The following is a 17,391-nucleotide window of genomic DNA, read 5'->3' on the forward strand; positions in this document are numbered from 1 at the left end:
GTAGACAAACATTGTTTGTCTTACGAACATAAAGATATCAGAATAATAAAATAGTTACTTAACGATGATACGAATTAACGTTATACGTTCGTGTGTGAGTGTGTATTCGGTAGAAACTGAAGAAAGGCTTCGTAATTTCTGCAAGTTTTAATTTTCGTGCACGAGTTTTTTGTAGACGACAAAAGATAGAGACACAACGACGCTCCCCGAAATCGACGCCGAGCGTCGTTCGTACGAGCACGGTTCCCTTGGCATAATTTTCCGCCAGTTAAGAGGCAGTACTTTGCCTGGACGTTTCCCTTTAAAATTCCAGCCCGACTGACGTCTTTAGAGACGAGCAAATCTTTTCACGACTCCCCGTGTATTCTTGCCTCGGTGCACGCCGACGTCATCGTTATTCACCTGCATGCAATTTCGTCCGCGATCCGCGTTTCCCAGGGAAAACGTTATTTTCTGGGGAAATCGTCCATTTAATGACGGAACTGCGAAACACGCGTCCCGGCGATTATTCCTCGAGACCCCCAAAGCGAATTTCACGACGTTAATTACCGTCATGGCTACGCAATATATTGGGTCGTTTGATAAACAATGTTGCCTCTGTTTCTGTCATTTTACGTAAGAAACATTGCATCGAGTTCCGTTCGAGCTCGGTTTAATTCAAAACGATATATTCTTTCGATTCATTTTTCAATTCTTCTTTGATTGATAAGCAAATTCTGAACGATAGTTCGTATTCTTCGCAATTTTAAAATTATTTGGTTCTGGTTTGAAAAATATACGGCATGATTGTTTTCATTCGAGTGCAATAGAGTTATGTATTTGTTTCATGGAGTTTTTGGGTCATTGAAATTAGAGAAATTTGTATTGAGCCTTGACAAAATAGTTCTAAAAAACTTTTTTAATATATCTGGAAATAAAATATTCAAAAATATTTGAAGAAGAAAATAGAAGTCTATATTTAACTAGAGAATGGTAAACGTAATTATAAAAGACAGAACAACATACACGATATTTTAATTTAGAATCGACCGGTGTATTCGTGACGCGAGTATTAAAATTAGAAAAATTGGGAAAGTTGTCCCTATTAATCTATCGTGTTCGGTTCGTCTATCGATCTGTTAGCACTCTATAGAACAGTTTACTCGGTGATTTATATAAACTGATAAATTGTTTCGCCATCGACACGGGCAGTAAAATTGTTTCCACGGAATTGATATTTAACACTGTCCCAACGAAAATACGACAAAAAATTTCGAAACAGCTTTGAATTCACGGCTTCGAAAGCGAACGGACGACTCTCGATCAAAGCGTAAATCGATTTAATTATAAGGCTGACAAGAAAGCTCAAATGGAAATTTTATTTCATTTGACGTAATTCTGACCGTAATATCGTACACATTTTTTGAAAATATTCGCCAATGGGAAAAGGTAATCGCGACATTGAATTTATTACGTAGTCGAATAAAAATGTAAAACGTCGAAATAGTATTTGTACAAGTATGTTTCAAACGCTTTATATAAAATAAAGTATATATTTATGTCTTTGACGAGAAATTTTGATCCAAAAGCGTGTCAGAAATAAATTGCAGCCCTCTGAGTAGTCCAACCTCCAACAAAAATCTGTTCGTAGGTGTTTCCAGTGTATCCAGTCGAAAATGTTAAAAGCGACACGTTCGATCGAGCGCGAAACGAACGTGTCTGCGAAAGAGCAAAGAGAAGTCGAGGGTTGGGGGGGAGAAAGACGAAGAAAAGGGGAAAAATAATCGTGAATCGCATCGTGGACGGGAAAATTGACTTACCTCGGACTTTTGCGCGAACAAAAGGATGGCTTCGTTTCGACGTCGTTCTGTCTCATTTGTAAAAATGGAGAGAAAAGAGGGAGGGATGAAGGAGAAGAGGACAGGATAGGCAGGGACAAAGGGTAACGTCGACCCCGCGCGTCGCGAAAACCCGGCTGGCTCGAAATAAAACCGAGACGAGTAAGTGCAGGCGTGATTAAAACAGAGCACTGTAGTTAACAATAGGATCCGTGTATGCGTTTTGTTGGCGAAAAGGATCCTACTTCCAGCGCCGCGACGCCCTGGAAGACAGGAACCCGTCAAAGGAAATTTTCTGACGGGCAATATTACTTTCGACGTTTAAAAAAACCGATAGTTAGCGCATTATGGTCATACTTTCTGTTTACAATGCCCGACTCTTTTATCGTCAACGGAAAATTGAGAAGCTTCAAACAAAATATCCTTATAGAAATAAATCCCACATAAAAAGGTGAATTTAATTTGCAACAAGGTGAATGAGATCTCCAAAACCTTGTGCAATTTATTTTCTATATTTTATAATTATATATTGCATCGATCTGAGACTCTTCAGAATATCACTGTCGATGTTTCGAAGCCAACCTACGTATTAGATCCGCAAATGGAGCTCGAAAGCAGCCCAGGACTTTATGCCCTCGACTTCTCGTTCGATTTCGAAGAGAAGGGCAATTAATTTTTACGGATGTCCGTGTTCGATTCCACGAGTGCCAATCAATGGCTTGCGCTTCCCCTATTTTCGTATTTCGACCTCGGTACGAATTTTCCGACCGCGTATGAATTTTCTTGCGCGTTCGGCACGGATTTATTAAAATTTTCGTCGTAAAAATATTTCGATGTTTATTCATGTACAGTATTAATTTATTTATTCGAACCAGGTCCTCTTTTTTTTTTTGCACGGTAATTTTTCTAATTTTCGGAGTTGAAATAAATATTGTGGGTTTATGAAAATATTCGATACTTCGTTCACGGAGATTTTATTATTTCTTTCGTGAAAATTATACATTTTCGTGCTTCCTGATTTGGAATGTAAAGACAGATGGTCGAACCACGCCCACGAAACGAACTATATCATGTAATCGGTGAATTGTAACCATTGCTGCTAAAAGTTGTGCCTATAGTTTGCTCGATTAAGGAAATTCTCTGGATCGCGATATCGCTTTGGGGTTGTTTATCGATTCCCTCTTCCTGGCTACTACGCAAAGCTAATTTTACCCTAATTTATGTGCGCCAGTATAATGGAACTGGGTCGGTACGTGGTACCATGCATCGCATGCATGGTTTTATTAAAATTGTCCTAATATTCGATAGTACCGGTATTCATTCATAAATATTATTTGTTAACATTTCATGTTCAAACATACTCAAATCAGAGCCGATCGTTATCATTTAAATGTTTTTCTTGGTCTCTTCCAGTCAAAGGGTTAAAATATCGTGACCTGACAGCGTTTCATAATGAGCTAAAAGGTTTGATTAATTCATTTTACACGCCTCAGTAATTACGAAGTTGCAAAGAAGAGAAAGTCCATCTTGTTACCAAAGATTTCTAGAGCTCATCGATCGTCCTTACTCGGTCGTTTTTCATGTTGGATTTTATTACAGATACTTAATTTACTTTTTAACAAAGAGTTTAATTTAATATTCTATATATTTTCTATTTCTATATATCTATTAAACTTATTTGGATTTTAAGGTGCCTCCTCACTAGGGATCGCACCCCTGCTTGGAAAACGCTGTCGTATAGCGTTCTACTTGTATAATGAACTACAAAATTTGATTAATTCAAGTTATGTGCTTTAGAAACTTCGACGCTACGTGCTTTTGCCTTGTTATTGAAGTTTTCCTGAAACTTTGATCGTCATTACTAAACCGGGTCCCTTAATGAATTGTGGGTTACACGGGCTCATAATCAGTGTAATTTCTCAAGAGTTTTTAATATTAATTTTACAGTAACATTCGCTGTAACGGTTACAAGACTATTGAAATTATTGTGAGAATAATTAATTATTTGTGTAACTAAATTCAATGGAATACATTATCTATCTGGAGTAACAGTGAAGTATTATTCGTCGTATTCATAAGTGATGTATCACATTTTGTCGAACCGAAGAATACCGATGGATTGGTTTAAACAAATATTCCTCAATTTAATACCGTTCAATGTTTCATAATGGACTATAGAATTTGTTTAATTCACTTCACATGTTTCACGTAATTGTGAAACTTTGCCCCCTCGTTGCTGAAACTTTCTTTCTGTGCGAACAATTGTTATTAAATAGCTTCCATTCTGCATTGAATCGACAGATTCGGGCGAATTTAATTTCAAATAACGAATAGAGCCGCATTAACTAATTGTCGAATACGTTTACTACATTTACGATGTTAATTTATTTTCAAGAAAATTTCCATCGATAGCTCGGTAATGAATTAATAAAGCCTACCTTCTTTTCTGATTAACAAAACTATACGATTCAGGAAGTGACCAAGGAAGAAATATTTTCAAAAATCATTAAACAGTTTCCTATAACAGCGAAAGGGTTAAAAGAAAAGAAAAATCACGTTAAAAATGCATGCTTCCGTTTCTGTTTATCGTGACTAAGAAGCGATCGCAGGCACAGTAATTAAGCGCGTTTCATTAGATCGCGACAGCGTTTTCTTTAAATTGCACCGACGAGCATTTCGCTCTCGAATTAAAAGTCTTTAAAAGCTCCCTGCTTCCCTGGTCCACCCCATCTCGTTCTCTTTCTTGCACTCGGTGACTCTCTCCCTCGACCTCTCTCATAAGACTTGCAAATTGTTTCGTAATAAGTTAGTACGGCCGCCTCGGCAGAAGGAGAAACAGGCGCCACTTTCTTCGGGAAAGAGTGCTTCCGAGTGCTCCTCTAAAAATAGCCAACTTCGTTCACGACCAACTTTCGCGGAACAATCGGGGAATATTGTCCACGGAAAGAGAGGATCTTAACGCGACCGGAAAACCGCAATTTTCCGCGCGCGAGAAGAAGAATCCTTGTCGACTAATAATTGCACCTTCCCGTCGAAGGAACTCGACGATTCCTTGAATTGATTCGGCGCAAGTAGAGCTGCAAATTCTACTGGGGATGATTTTACAGAGTTTCAAGGGAAAGTAACGGTTACCTAAAAATATCCACGATCAGAACTTTAAAAAATAATATCGAAAGGTTGCAAGGTAGGTTTTGAAAATCGATCGTAGGTCGAAGAAGACCCTGGGTCTGTTTTCCCCGCGAGACGGGTTTAATTGCCTTTAAAATCAGCCGGCGAATGGGTCCGCGAACCGAGCCCACTTTATCCCGAAGTGCCATTAAGCACTCGGTGTCCTAACGACAGCGTCGTAATTAGAGGAGCCAACCCCCGACTTCTTTTTTCTCTCTCTCTGTTCTTCGACCCTCCTCGACGGTTCTTTTTAGTTTTCTTCCTTCCTTGCCGCGAGACAGCCGCGCCACGGCTCAAAACACAGAAACCACCGCGTTTCGCGCCGTTGACACGTCCCTCGGCTACTTTCCGGATTTTATGGCGCCCCTTTGAGGGCCAATCGAAACTGCTGGGAAATCTATTTACCGGGCGAATCTGTCGGGAGGAATTAGCGCCCTTTCTAAGAGAATCTTGGCGAGAGTGGAGCTCTCGGGGGCTCGAAATCGCGGATTAAACGATCCCTCCTCACCGACGAGCACGTTTTCCCTTTATGGATCGATCGGCACAATAGTTCTCGTTGACATTCTCTGTTTGATTTTCACGTCCAAAGTAACTCATTATTGGCAGGGCTTCTTTTGTAATCGACACAATACAGTTACGATGAAAATCAGAATCTCGTTGATTCGACCGCGCGGAAAAGCTGCTGTTGAAAGTTACCAATGAGTTTCAAAACCCGTTAACCCGCTTTATATAATAAAACAACGCATAATGCGCAAGTAAGCCGCTCGAGACGCGGAGCACGTCTCTCGGGCATCTAATTTTCCCGACTTTGTGACGGGTCAGAAAATAACCAGTACTCTTCGCAGCTGCTTTAATTCCCCTTTTTGCCCCCTTTTTTCGCAAGACGCCGCCAAATGCGGCACGAAGGACGAAACGAAGGTAGAAAAAGGCTCGCTGCGCCAATGGTTTTCACGCAACCGCGGCTAAATATTTCGCGTCACGAAAGCGACGTAACAATTTAAGGGGGATTCCTATTAGAAACGCAATTATTTATTGCGATCTTTTTTAAAAACGTCTGCATTTTTTAAATAAATGCCAATTTTGACGTATTTAAAATGTACGAATTCGCGTGTTGCGAATTTAAAAAAAAATGGGAACACAAGGCACAGCGTCCCCTTTTCTGCCTCGACAGCTTTCAGAGAGGAATTCATTAGAAAGCGAGTGCTGCGGTCCTCATTTTCCTCGGGGTCTATAAACCCTCGAAGTCGTAGGAAATTAGCCTCCCCGCAGACAGGAGGAGGATGGCGGTGGCGGATTAACTGCATCTGACGGCTGATCGTAACGTCAGCTGGCTCTACGCGTCGTCGAGCAAAAGCAGTCTCTTCTCAAAGAAGCAACGGGGAATCCGATTGTATCATGCCGCCTTATAAAGTCGCCTACAAACGACGGATTATCCCTCGTTCTCCTTCCTTTTCCGCCCCCTCGGATCCTCTCCCGCGAGGTTTCGGCGCGAATGGCCCAGATAGACGCTAGCAGTTTCACGTGAAAAATGGATGGAACGGAAATAAATTGCACGTCACACCGAGCAGCCCTTTTGGGAAGAAAGTTAAGAGGGGTAACCACCACTCGGGGCTCGAAGAAATAGAAAATTTACATTTACATTGTGCGTCACGTCTTAAAATCGACGTTAAAAACCAGTTCAGATATTTCGGGATTCTTTGCTTTGGTACAGAGTCCGTTTCGGTACGTTAATATCGTTTTACACAATTTTTCATTACGGTATTACACAGATGCTTTCGTGGTTAAAATGAACGTTACAGTGTAGGAATACGAGTGGGAATAACACTGTAGAAGTTTGTTTACGAAATCGATCTAAAACGCGTGAATAGAATTTGCCCAACTCTGGTTGGAAACGTTAAGCGTTTGGATACTTTCGCTGTGTGTCTGTGTTCCTCGGCCCATGAAATTTTCACGGAACTTTTACAGGCTCGCCGTGACGGACGAGGTAAATCTTTTGATCCGACGGATAGGAGTTGCGGGGAAGCCATTACGAAAATATCGCGAGAGACCCCGGCGAATCTTGTACATTGATGTGCAACGGAAGCGAAACGAGCCCAATTAACATCGAGCCGAGAGAAATACTCTAAATATCAGTGTAAATGAGACTCGTCCGGGCAGGGTCAAAAGATATGCTCTTTCAGAAATTCAAATTTAACCTCGTTCCCTTTGATGTTGGCCCGTCGAAGGTTCAACCGTTCGCCTTCCTCCGCAACTCATTTCCGAAATAAGCGAATCGTCAAAGGGGGACAACTAAACGGGACGCGTAACACAGAAAACAACGTTCAAGACGTATTTAGTTAATCCTCTATCGCGTGAATTTTCGATTACGAAAGGAAATCTTCCTCCAAATTTTTTAATTTATTTCCACTCTTTATCTTTTCTAAATTAATAATATTAATCAGTCTTATGAAATAGTCTATGCAAGGTTCGTTCTTCTTTTAAAGGATATCTAGGTTAACTCGATGCCAACATTTTCAATTCTTCTAATTCTTTAGCGAAACAATCCTCGTTCGACTCTAAAATCATTAACGCGAACTTTGGAATGGATACAGGGCTATAGTTAGGTCCGTGAATGAAATTAAAACTCGAAAGTCAATTACAACTTACTATTACTTCGCGAGAAATTTCAAACAGGAATCTGGATCCTCGTTCAATTAACATTAAACGTGTTTTTCGCTCGTATTTCGCGGCTGTCGAAAGCAATATCTGCGCAATATTTAAACGTAATTTGACAAGTTACTCTTTGCAGTAAAATAAACAAATGCGCCGACGCGTATTGGTATAAAAGAGAAATTAAGTCAAAAGGTACGCGCTCGAACCTTTTAACGACGCGTTTATTATCTTTTAGTTCATTGAATACGATAATTTCAGCATTCGAGCAAGGTAAAATTACATTCGATACCTTTCAGCCGATGAAACGCGAGTCAATGTTTTTCGACGCTCGTTAGAGTGGAAATTTTATTTGGAAGAAAATCATTGTTCGTAGAAGCCCAACATTTATTCACGAATGGGTAGAAATATTGCAAAACATTTTTTTAAAATATTTGCAAACAATACTTCAGCATTTGCTGTAAACTTTTATAACGAAGTTTTCTATATCTACATTTTTCACATTCAGTCTAGTCCCAATTTTACTCGGTTTGTTGACGAGTTATATCGAATTGTAAATTGCTATTTACTCAAGTTTCTAGAGTCCCAATCTCCCAATTCAAAACTACTCAAAAAGTATTCTAATTCCATTTATTTACAAAAATTACAAGAGACCAGAAACGCAGAGGAATCAATCTTTTTAAACGTCGGGGGTGGAAAATGTAGAAAAAGTGTAAAAAAAAAAATTTTCTATCTGATGGAAGGAAGAAAACAGAAAAATCTCGCTGGTCCCGGGCGTGATTAAACGAGAGTCGGAAAAAGGAAGCCCAGAAATCCTCGAGGAAGCTCGATAATTCTCGTCGCCGAGATTCCCGATCAAAATTATTTTCTGTCTCGATTCGGGGGTGGTCGAAGGGTCTCGTCGTAAGTTTCCGTCGATCCGGGGCGAGTCCTTTCATCGCGACGCGAGCCACGAAGGCAGGGACGACAGGATTCCCGGTGACCCCGGGTCGATGCGTCTCGTGGGAAAGTTTCGAGACTTTTGTAAGTGCATTAGCTTCGAAACCTGACGGGATCGTTGACAGGATTCGCGCGTTTGATGTACGCGCACGGAACGAGACGGACGCAAGAAATTCGTGTTAGTACACTTAGACCGTCGCCTGGGCAAACATTGGCCACCTCGGATATGCATAATCCACGCAAATCGTTGCCATCTCCGACTGCATTACGCTCTCGACGTACCTCAAATACAGGATCGTTCATAAATGGAGCCCCCATAAGTAATCTCCCTTTCGCCGTCAAAAATTGACACGTTTATCTGCTATTAACTTTTCCCATCCATCGATTAACTGACTAAATATTAAGAAATTCAACGGATTCAAAGGTCTCTAAAGAATTTTCATCATGGAAACTGATAATTATTTCGAAGGTTTTACGTAGTACGTCATAAACTGGTATAATATCGGTCGTTTGAAAACACCGTATGTGAAGCGTTCCGCATCAATTTGGTTTATTACGTTTTGCTGAGATATACCTGCATGGAAGATGAATGTAACGAGGAACGTTTAACTACGAAACCCGTGGAGTTATTACAAAATTGAATATTCTGCTCCGACAATGTTCACGCGCGTCTAACCCGCCGCCACGAATTCCTTCGTAATTGCTCGTTCAGTAAATAATTTTCTCGACATGAAACGGGTATGCATCTGCGGCTAATACGATATCTCTTGCCGAATGGATCTTGTATTTCCGTTGACGAAATGCGTCGCGTATTAACGATTAACAGAATATCCGGACTAAAACATTGAAACCGTGACACGATTACAGGGGATTTTTCAAGAAAATCCTTTGTATTGCATAATGTGGACTATAAATTACATCGCAGAATAGTTAGTAATCAGAATAATCCGTACTTCGAAACCACTGTATAATGTACTACAATATTATTTATTTACTGATGTGAATCCATGCATTCTGTATCTAATCTCAGAGTTCTTTCGATCGGTAGTTGGACAACCATAAAAGCCGTAGCAAGACAGCTTTATGCATCCACGTAAACCGAACAATTCCGGATTTGATTGCAGGGTTTGTTTGCGAGGATTACCTTCCGCGAGCCGCTCTTCGTCGGCGGACCCGGAAACACAACCGGCCTGGAGCGACTTCCGGTGAGGACCGGATTTAAGGGCTGCGTCCGGCATCTGGAAGCCAATGAACACCGCTATCGCTTCCCCCTTGCACCGCAGGGAGACGCAGCCAATGGTTTCGACGTCGGTTAGTATTCTTTATTCAAAGTGGGCGATTTTTATTGTCTTCGTTATGTTACACAACACTTTTATAATTTAATCCACCTTATTTCTCATATGTTCCATTATTCGTTCTTGTATAACTTTGTTCTATAAGTTATTTTAAATTAAACATCATTTTTATTACACTGTATTACTTCCAATTACGAAGTAGTTTTTGTTTCCAATATTAACACGTAATCCCCAATTATAAAACCGACAGACAGCTGTAATAATAATGTAAACAAAGTATACAAATGAACAAATACGTGGTGTTTTCCCAAGCGGTAAATCAACCACCACTGCACACGGCCCAATGATGCTGCACTCCGGTGATCGATCAAAAACCGTGGCTTTCAACATGACCATGGTCAAGCTCAATTTACCTCTTTTTCATTTATACCGAATTACCATTATAGTACACGAACACGAGTGGGGGTAACTGTATTTCAAGATCACCGAGATCAACCAAATTGAAAAAAATAACAAACGGATCGATAGAAAGGTTCCTTAATAAATTAATCCGTCAGGATCGCCTAATTTGGCCTGGTAGCCGTTGGAAGTTCGAAGGAGTCGTTTCGATAAATTACATTGTAGACGTTCCGACGGGATTCCCCGGGGATCCAGGATTAAAATCTCCTTCTGGACGCGCGCGAGGAGCTGAAAAATTCAAAGGCGCATCGAGTCGTAGGCGGCCCCCTTCGTACCGAAAATTCCTCCGTTCTTTCTCAGCCATTGATTAACGTAACACCGGCGGACGGCGACGACGAGGGCGCATCCGTGGGAATGCGTTAAATTAAATTCTGAGCCGAAGTGCGCTTTCGTCCCGGGTAATTAGTTCACGATCAAAGTCGGGACAAGAGCGTCGGGTTGGCTAATCGCGCGAGCGAGCCCGAACGTCCGTCGATACGCCGGCAGTGCATCAAGGACTGGCGTTAATTATCAACCGTTAATCAATTATCGGGGCGACGTCATCGTTCCGCGCGCGCGTGGCATCGAAATTCCTCCTCGACAAACAAACTGAATGGTCCTGTCATCGAGCGGGGTTTTTCCGCGTTCCGCGCCGAATAAACCCGGTCTCATCGTCGCGCCACGGCTCCATTATCCAAGCGAGTTAATTAACATACGCGTCGCGCATCCGGTCGTTTCGACGTACTAATGCCTGGATTATTTTAAGGACGTATTTACGCGTGTAGTTTGCATTATTACGCAGCGCGACGCACGGCTGTGTCGGGGATAATTGTATTCCCCGGCTACAGTCGTTCGCAAAAAGATTCGAACACCGACAGTACTCGTTTTCAACCGGAACGGGTCGTCCATTTTAGTCGAACACAGGGTGGTCCACCTACGCTATCATCTACGAGTCACTGGACATTTTAGAAAATGCAAAGTTTGGTACGGATCTCGCTCTCTTACATTTCGACATTTTAACTTCGTTATAAATTTTCTAACGCTTCGTGGAAGGACTCGTGGAAACCATTCAAATACAGAATATTTTTCGTACCCTCGCAATTAGATATTTAAGTGGACCATCCTGTACAAGACATTTTGAAACAGTACCTGTTAAATACGAATTTCTAATATCGTTGCTGGAGCTTCTTAATCGAGAAGCAACTGAAGTCAGAGCCGAGGTTCTTTGTGTATTTGTAGCAGATTCGACTCTCCTGTTATGTGTTTCTCGGGAACTATTCGCGGTAATTAATAATTTCATCTCGAGAAGACGAGAGCTCGCGAACCAGGCGGAAATGAATTCTCGAAAGTGGAAGCATTCGCCGGATAACAACGTAATGTAAAAGTAATTCGAGCTTCGCAATTCCGGTCGACGATAATCACAGCTGATGAAACATCGCGATCCATAATTAGGCGTTTCGCTGTTACATTTCGTTCAGAAAGCTGGACCGTATCGGTCGCGCGAATTAACCCCTATATCACGGAACACAACAGGTGTCGCATGAATTTCGCTAGAAAATCCTACGGCGTTTACTATTTAAGCCCTCTGATTTATTATCGAGTGTCTTTTTCCCCTCGTCCGACTTTTTCGCCTGTAGAAGTTGATATTCTTCAAATTATTTTCTAAGTTTAATCACTTTCGTATGCAAAAATTGAAAGAAATAGATTAATACCACAGAAACCGATAAATAATTGTTCAGAAGGAATCGTGGATTTATTGCTTTGCTGATCGTGAGTTTGCGTTTCCATCGTAAATAAAACGCGAAAAGAATAAAGAGGAGGCATTCCGAAATGGAGTAACGTCGCAATTGTAAACCGAAATATACATATGTAGGGCATGTAAATGAGACTGGGTAAACACAATGGGAAAACAACATGGAACGCGTTTTATTATTGCTTTCAGTGCATACTTCGCTCCCACGCATATATTCTGTCCCTCTAATTGGCTCTTCAGCGCTCGTATCTATTTAGCAAACTTGGTAGACAACAAATCCATCGGTGATTCGCGGAACGTCAAACGGGGGAGGGGAAAAACACCTCAAAGGGTTAAAAGCAGAGTAACGATCGAAGTTCGCGCGCCTCCTCTTATCAGGAATAGCCAAGAACGTCCCCAAAATCGGTCAATCGACTACCAAATCTCCATTGAAAGGTTCGAGAAGGAGATACGTATAATCCTTCGGAGCGTAACCTCTTTGGAGACAGCTTTTAAGGGTATTCTCGGTTTCTCTCTGGACGATAGACGTCTGACCACTCCGCCAGGTATATCTCCATTCTCGGACAAAGTGCACAATACATCAAAGGAGCGCATTCCCGAGACCAATGCATTTTTTGGTCCCCGGCTGGACCGCGCGCCGGTCCTCAAAAGGAAAACCACGCGGCGACGTCGAAGACCCCCGATCGTGGTAAAAAAGGAGACGCAAAACGATGTAAAAGTATATCGTACGCTCATCGTGACTTCGTTTCACGAATACCCAGAAAAGTAACCGCCTCCTCCCCATCCTCAAACAATAAGTTATCGAGTTTTTTAAATAGAACTCTATATATTTAATCTCTACAAAAAGATATTCAACTTTAGTTATATCGCTAAAGCTTATATTTTTGGTTTGTAATCAATTTTTATAGTCCTCTTCATCGAACACGGTCGAAAAATGAAAAATCGGGGTTGTAGACGTTCTAAGTAGGAAAGAATCGACTGTAATGTAGAAATTCTCAACGTTATTTACACGTTCCGCGTGCAAAAAGTTCTGAGAGCAATTATTAACGCCGGTGGAATTAAAATTTGATGCGTGAAATCGCGGAGGGCCATTGGCGTAAAAAAAGGAAGGTTTCCACGGAATAAGTTTCACCCTGTTTGCTATTTCGTGGCGGGTTAATCGGATTACTTTCAGGGGATAAAATACAATTCCAGCGGAAGAAACGGCGAGTGCGGTGGTAGTAAAAGGAAGTGGAGGGTACGTGACTGGTATGGACTCCGTAATAATGAATGACCCAGACGATTTTTAAAGTTCCCTCCTTCGAGATGGAATCGAGGTTATTCGATTCAATGGGGGTCGGCGAACTCGAAACTAGACGAAATCGCTGGATCGAAGTTTCTCAATTTACCGGGTGTTACTTTGCCCCTTCTGTTTTTAATTCGAGATTCCTTACGCATTAATAAGAACAGACTAACGAAATAACTTTCTATACTGACATTGTAAACTGAAGCCACTCGATGATGCTACGAATATTGTTGTAAAGAATTTTGCTTATAAAAGAGCCAATAATCTATTTTAAAGCGAGTGCAAGAAAATTTGAAATCGTTCCTTTGCTTTTTAAGAATCCTGTTTAACGGCTTTGAAGTTTAAAGTTAAATTACGAAGTCTTGAAACGACTCAACGGGTCCCAGTTTTTCGAACGCCAATTTGCACGGAGGCATTCTGAATACTTGAAACTTTCAGAAAATGGAAAGAAATCGATTTTTTCTTTTTACTAATAAGGATAGACTCTTGAAGGAAGAGCGAATCGAAGACCGTGCAGCCAGGACTGAACTTTAATTACTGGAAAATCGAGTTATTCCGAATGTTAATCGTTTCCAGGTCGATGCAGCCTCCAGACTTCGTCCTGAATACGTACGATGGCGTGCATTTTCCACCATATTGCTTCGTTTTGCGTCTATTCCATTTCCGGACTACGACTTGGCGTCTGAATTTCATTTTACCCCTCCGACCCGTGAGAATGAATTTCAACACTACTTCTACCGGCTATACGCGTATCTAATAAAATAATATTTTTATAAAGTGAAAACGTCAGTCGAGGAGAAATGACTAAATTTTGAAAGGTGTCTCTTGATAGTGTTTATGTAATCGTTAAATAAACAATCAGACGTATAAAAAGTAACAATTTGAAAATGAAGAAATTCGCAGAAAATGGAGTCAGTTTGTCTTTTTAGCGGCTGAACGTATTAATTTTGTACACAAAGTTCAGAGCTTTTTTCTGATCAAACAAGAATTTTGGATTAGTCGCAACTCTGTAAACTCCAAAGCAAACGATACGAGGTTGTGCCCTGGAGGCTATAACACAACCAACAAGTAGTTTAGTTCCGTCGCCGAGAGGCGAGAACGTTTTTTCGTAATAGGGCGAGAATTTTCGCGGCATTGTTTACTCACTTTCGAATTCCAGAGAAAACGATACAGAATTTGCGTGGAAGAAATGGAAACAAAGAATGCATTTAAACCCATTTATTTAAAAGTTATTTTCCTTCACAAACTTGGTGTACAACGAATCGATTACACCTAAATTTCAATAAATCGTTCTTTCCAGCTCAACTATCGCGACAAGAACTTACACTGCGATCGTTCAGATTCCTTCGATGGAAATTGCGTGTCCTTTAGATCCGAGTTACGTAAATGTTCGTCTTACAGTAGGCGAGACTGAACACAGTATTTCAATTCCCTCGTATATAGGATTTCCCGAGTGTGTATGTTCTCGATTTTCAGGCCAAACTTTATCAGTATATTCTATGAATAGAAATGAGAGGGAAGTGAACACGAACATAAGCCCATAAATACTCAGGTTGAAAATTTTAACAAAAATATGATACGTGAAAAACACTTAACGTTAGCAAAATATAGGTCAACGGTTTAATACCGTTGTACTAAACTATCATCGATTGCACATGTTTTCACTGAAACTCATCGTGATGACGATTTAATTAAAATACGAGTTTTCTTTCAATTAAAATATATATTATGATAACGTAAATTGTTAACAAATAATATTTGTGAGTTTTGTAACTTTAAATATAGAATCTGACACCCGACGAGTTCCGTAAATCTAGCGTTAATATGGTTCGAGTCGAGCCAACGTGGCGAGCGATATTTTGGCGGCCATCTTGGTACCGGTGATCGAATCGATCGAAAGCTGTCGCGGTTTTGTGAAATATCCACCCGAATAGTGTCGTTGAATATACTGGGAGCTAAAGAATGGATCGACGTTTCTCGAACGAATCTCCACAATCGTAAACAGTCGACAGTTTCGTCGGTTTTATCGCGGGAGGATTTCGCGGTGTCGTGGAACGAGATTCTAGCTACGCCACTGTACGATTGAGAATCGATCCGAATGATTTATTGTTGTCGTTGCAGAGGAATGCACGGCGGACAGGTGCAGCAAGGTGCCCTGTTCCCATGGCGGGAAATGCTTGACTACTGGCGGCGACACAGCTGTCTGCCTCTGTCCTCTCGGATACACCGGCGACTTGTGCGAGACCAGGGTGGATTTGCAGGTAAATTTAAATAAATAAAACATGGTTCCGTCAAATTAGATCCCTATTTAAATTTTCCATCGATTCAAAGTCTTATAGTTTACTTTGTAGCTAATGTCGATCCAGTTATTTCTGTTTTATTTCGGGCTTGGTCTGAAATTAAATCGTAGGGCAAGACGTTAACGTTCGTAACGAGAAGTTCCGTTAAGAGAGCAGTAAAAAATCGAGGTACGAGAAGTACAATTTAATTTGGCGCGGGAGGATCGTCTCTTTGAAAATTGTTACGAGGCGTGGCAGAACCTCGGGCATCGTTTATGTCCTCCGACGCACCTCTGACCCGATTTCCTTTCTGCGCGAGTAAAAGCCAGGCATCCTGGCGATAACCCGATCCCACGGGTCCGTGCAGGAAAGTGACCCTGTATTATGCGAAAGACCAGCAGCATGAAAGATCCCACGAGGGAAACAATTTTCTCGCGACGACGACGTCCCCGCCCCCAGTGAAGATCCTCCACTTTGCTTATCGGGTTCGTTCGACGTGACGAACAGTCCCCCTGCAATCTCGTCGCGTTCTTTTTGCAATAATAAACGGATCGTTGCGAGCCCTGACAATATTCTGTTATGAAATTTTTTAACCGATGCTTGCTCAATATTCCAACGAAAATACGCTTTGCTCGGTTTCATTCGTAGAGTAAGATATTGACAAAATTAATCAGAACTACGCAATAGCCTGAGCGATCTGTCGATTACAAAATTACATTGTAGAATTTTTCCCAATTATTTATAAAACAGAAAGATGTTAGAGAATATTTTGTATCGATCGGTGAATTCGAGACGCCAGCGATTAATTAAATCACGGGTAAACGCGACTCCATTCCCCGCGAACTTTCCATTCGATCCTTTATCGGTGAACGAAAGGATTCGTAACGACGCGAAACGGGCTTTTGAAGTCTCTGCCGATAAAGCTTTCGGAAAATTCGATCGAATTGTCGGAAGTGTGTATTATATGGAATTAAAGGGGAGGCGAGGCTGTACTCTCGGAGTTCGAGAACGAGTTTGAGTTTCAAGTGACACTTGTTAGCTCCAGTCCTTCGTGGCTGTTTGTCGGACGAGTTTAAAGGAAGTTCCGGTTCACCGGGAAATACGGTTATCCAGGATACGTAATACAAGCCCTTTGCCTACGGCGTCGATTGATCAGTTTTCTCCGGAAATTTCGTAAACCGTGGATGTACGAACCGAGCAAAACAAAAGTCGAATGCAGTTCGAAATAACATTGTCGTTTCTATGTTCAATATTCCAAAATAAGCAGGAAGGCCTCGTTTTCAAGAGAAACAACTTTGTAGATTGAAACAAACATGGCGGCTGGAACGAACGAAATTTCCATCGCTATTGGAAAGCTCTATATTATAAAAGAGTTAATAGTTACAAATAGTAAATGTAAAAATTTATTGTTTCGTAGAATGAATCTCCTGATCCCTGGACTTTAATGTTAAGAGGATCGGAGGAAAGATGAAAAGGTATTCGGTTCTATTAAGTCGTGCAGTTTCAATCTGCCAAAGTATCCGACAACGATTATACGTTATAAGGGGAACGTTTAAAGAGTCCGTGGAAATCGGTGCTCGTAGGAACGAATCATCGAGTATCGCGCTTAATTACACCCTGCACGGCGTATTGAATTCTTGAAACGTCGGGTAACAATCGACGCTTTCGACGATCTCGAGCGTATTAAATCGACGAAACGCTCCACTTCGTCGCTGGGAATATTTTATACGACGGGCGATACGCGTGCCGCGATTTTTCGCGTCGAGAA

General features: G+C 41.3%; 1 protein-coding gene across 2 annotated transcripts in view; it reads left to right on the forward strand.

The window, feature by feature from the left end:
- Nucleotides 1–17,391, forward strand: part of LOC143349697 (pikachurin) — a 215,048-nt gene that overhangs the window by 187,089 nt on the left and 10,568 nt on the right. For both annotated transcript variants that reach the window (XM_076781126.1, XM_076781127.1), the window contains exons 8-9: nt 9,698–9,884; nt 15,466–15,605. In XM_076781126.1, the coding sequence (XP_076637241.1) occupies nt 9,698–9,884; nt 15,466–15,605 (327 nt within the window). The remainder of the gene's footprint in view (nt 1–9,697; nt 9,885–15,465; nt 15,606–17,391) is intronic.

This window comes from Colletes latitarsis, chromosome 14, assembly GCF_051014445.1.
Source record: "Colletes latitarsis isolate SP2378_abdomen chromosome 14, iyColLati1, whole genome shotgun sequence".
NCBI classification, from domain to species: domain Eukaryota; kingdom Metazoa; phylum Arthropoda; class Insecta; order Hymenoptera; family Colletidae; genus Colletes; species Colletes latitarsis.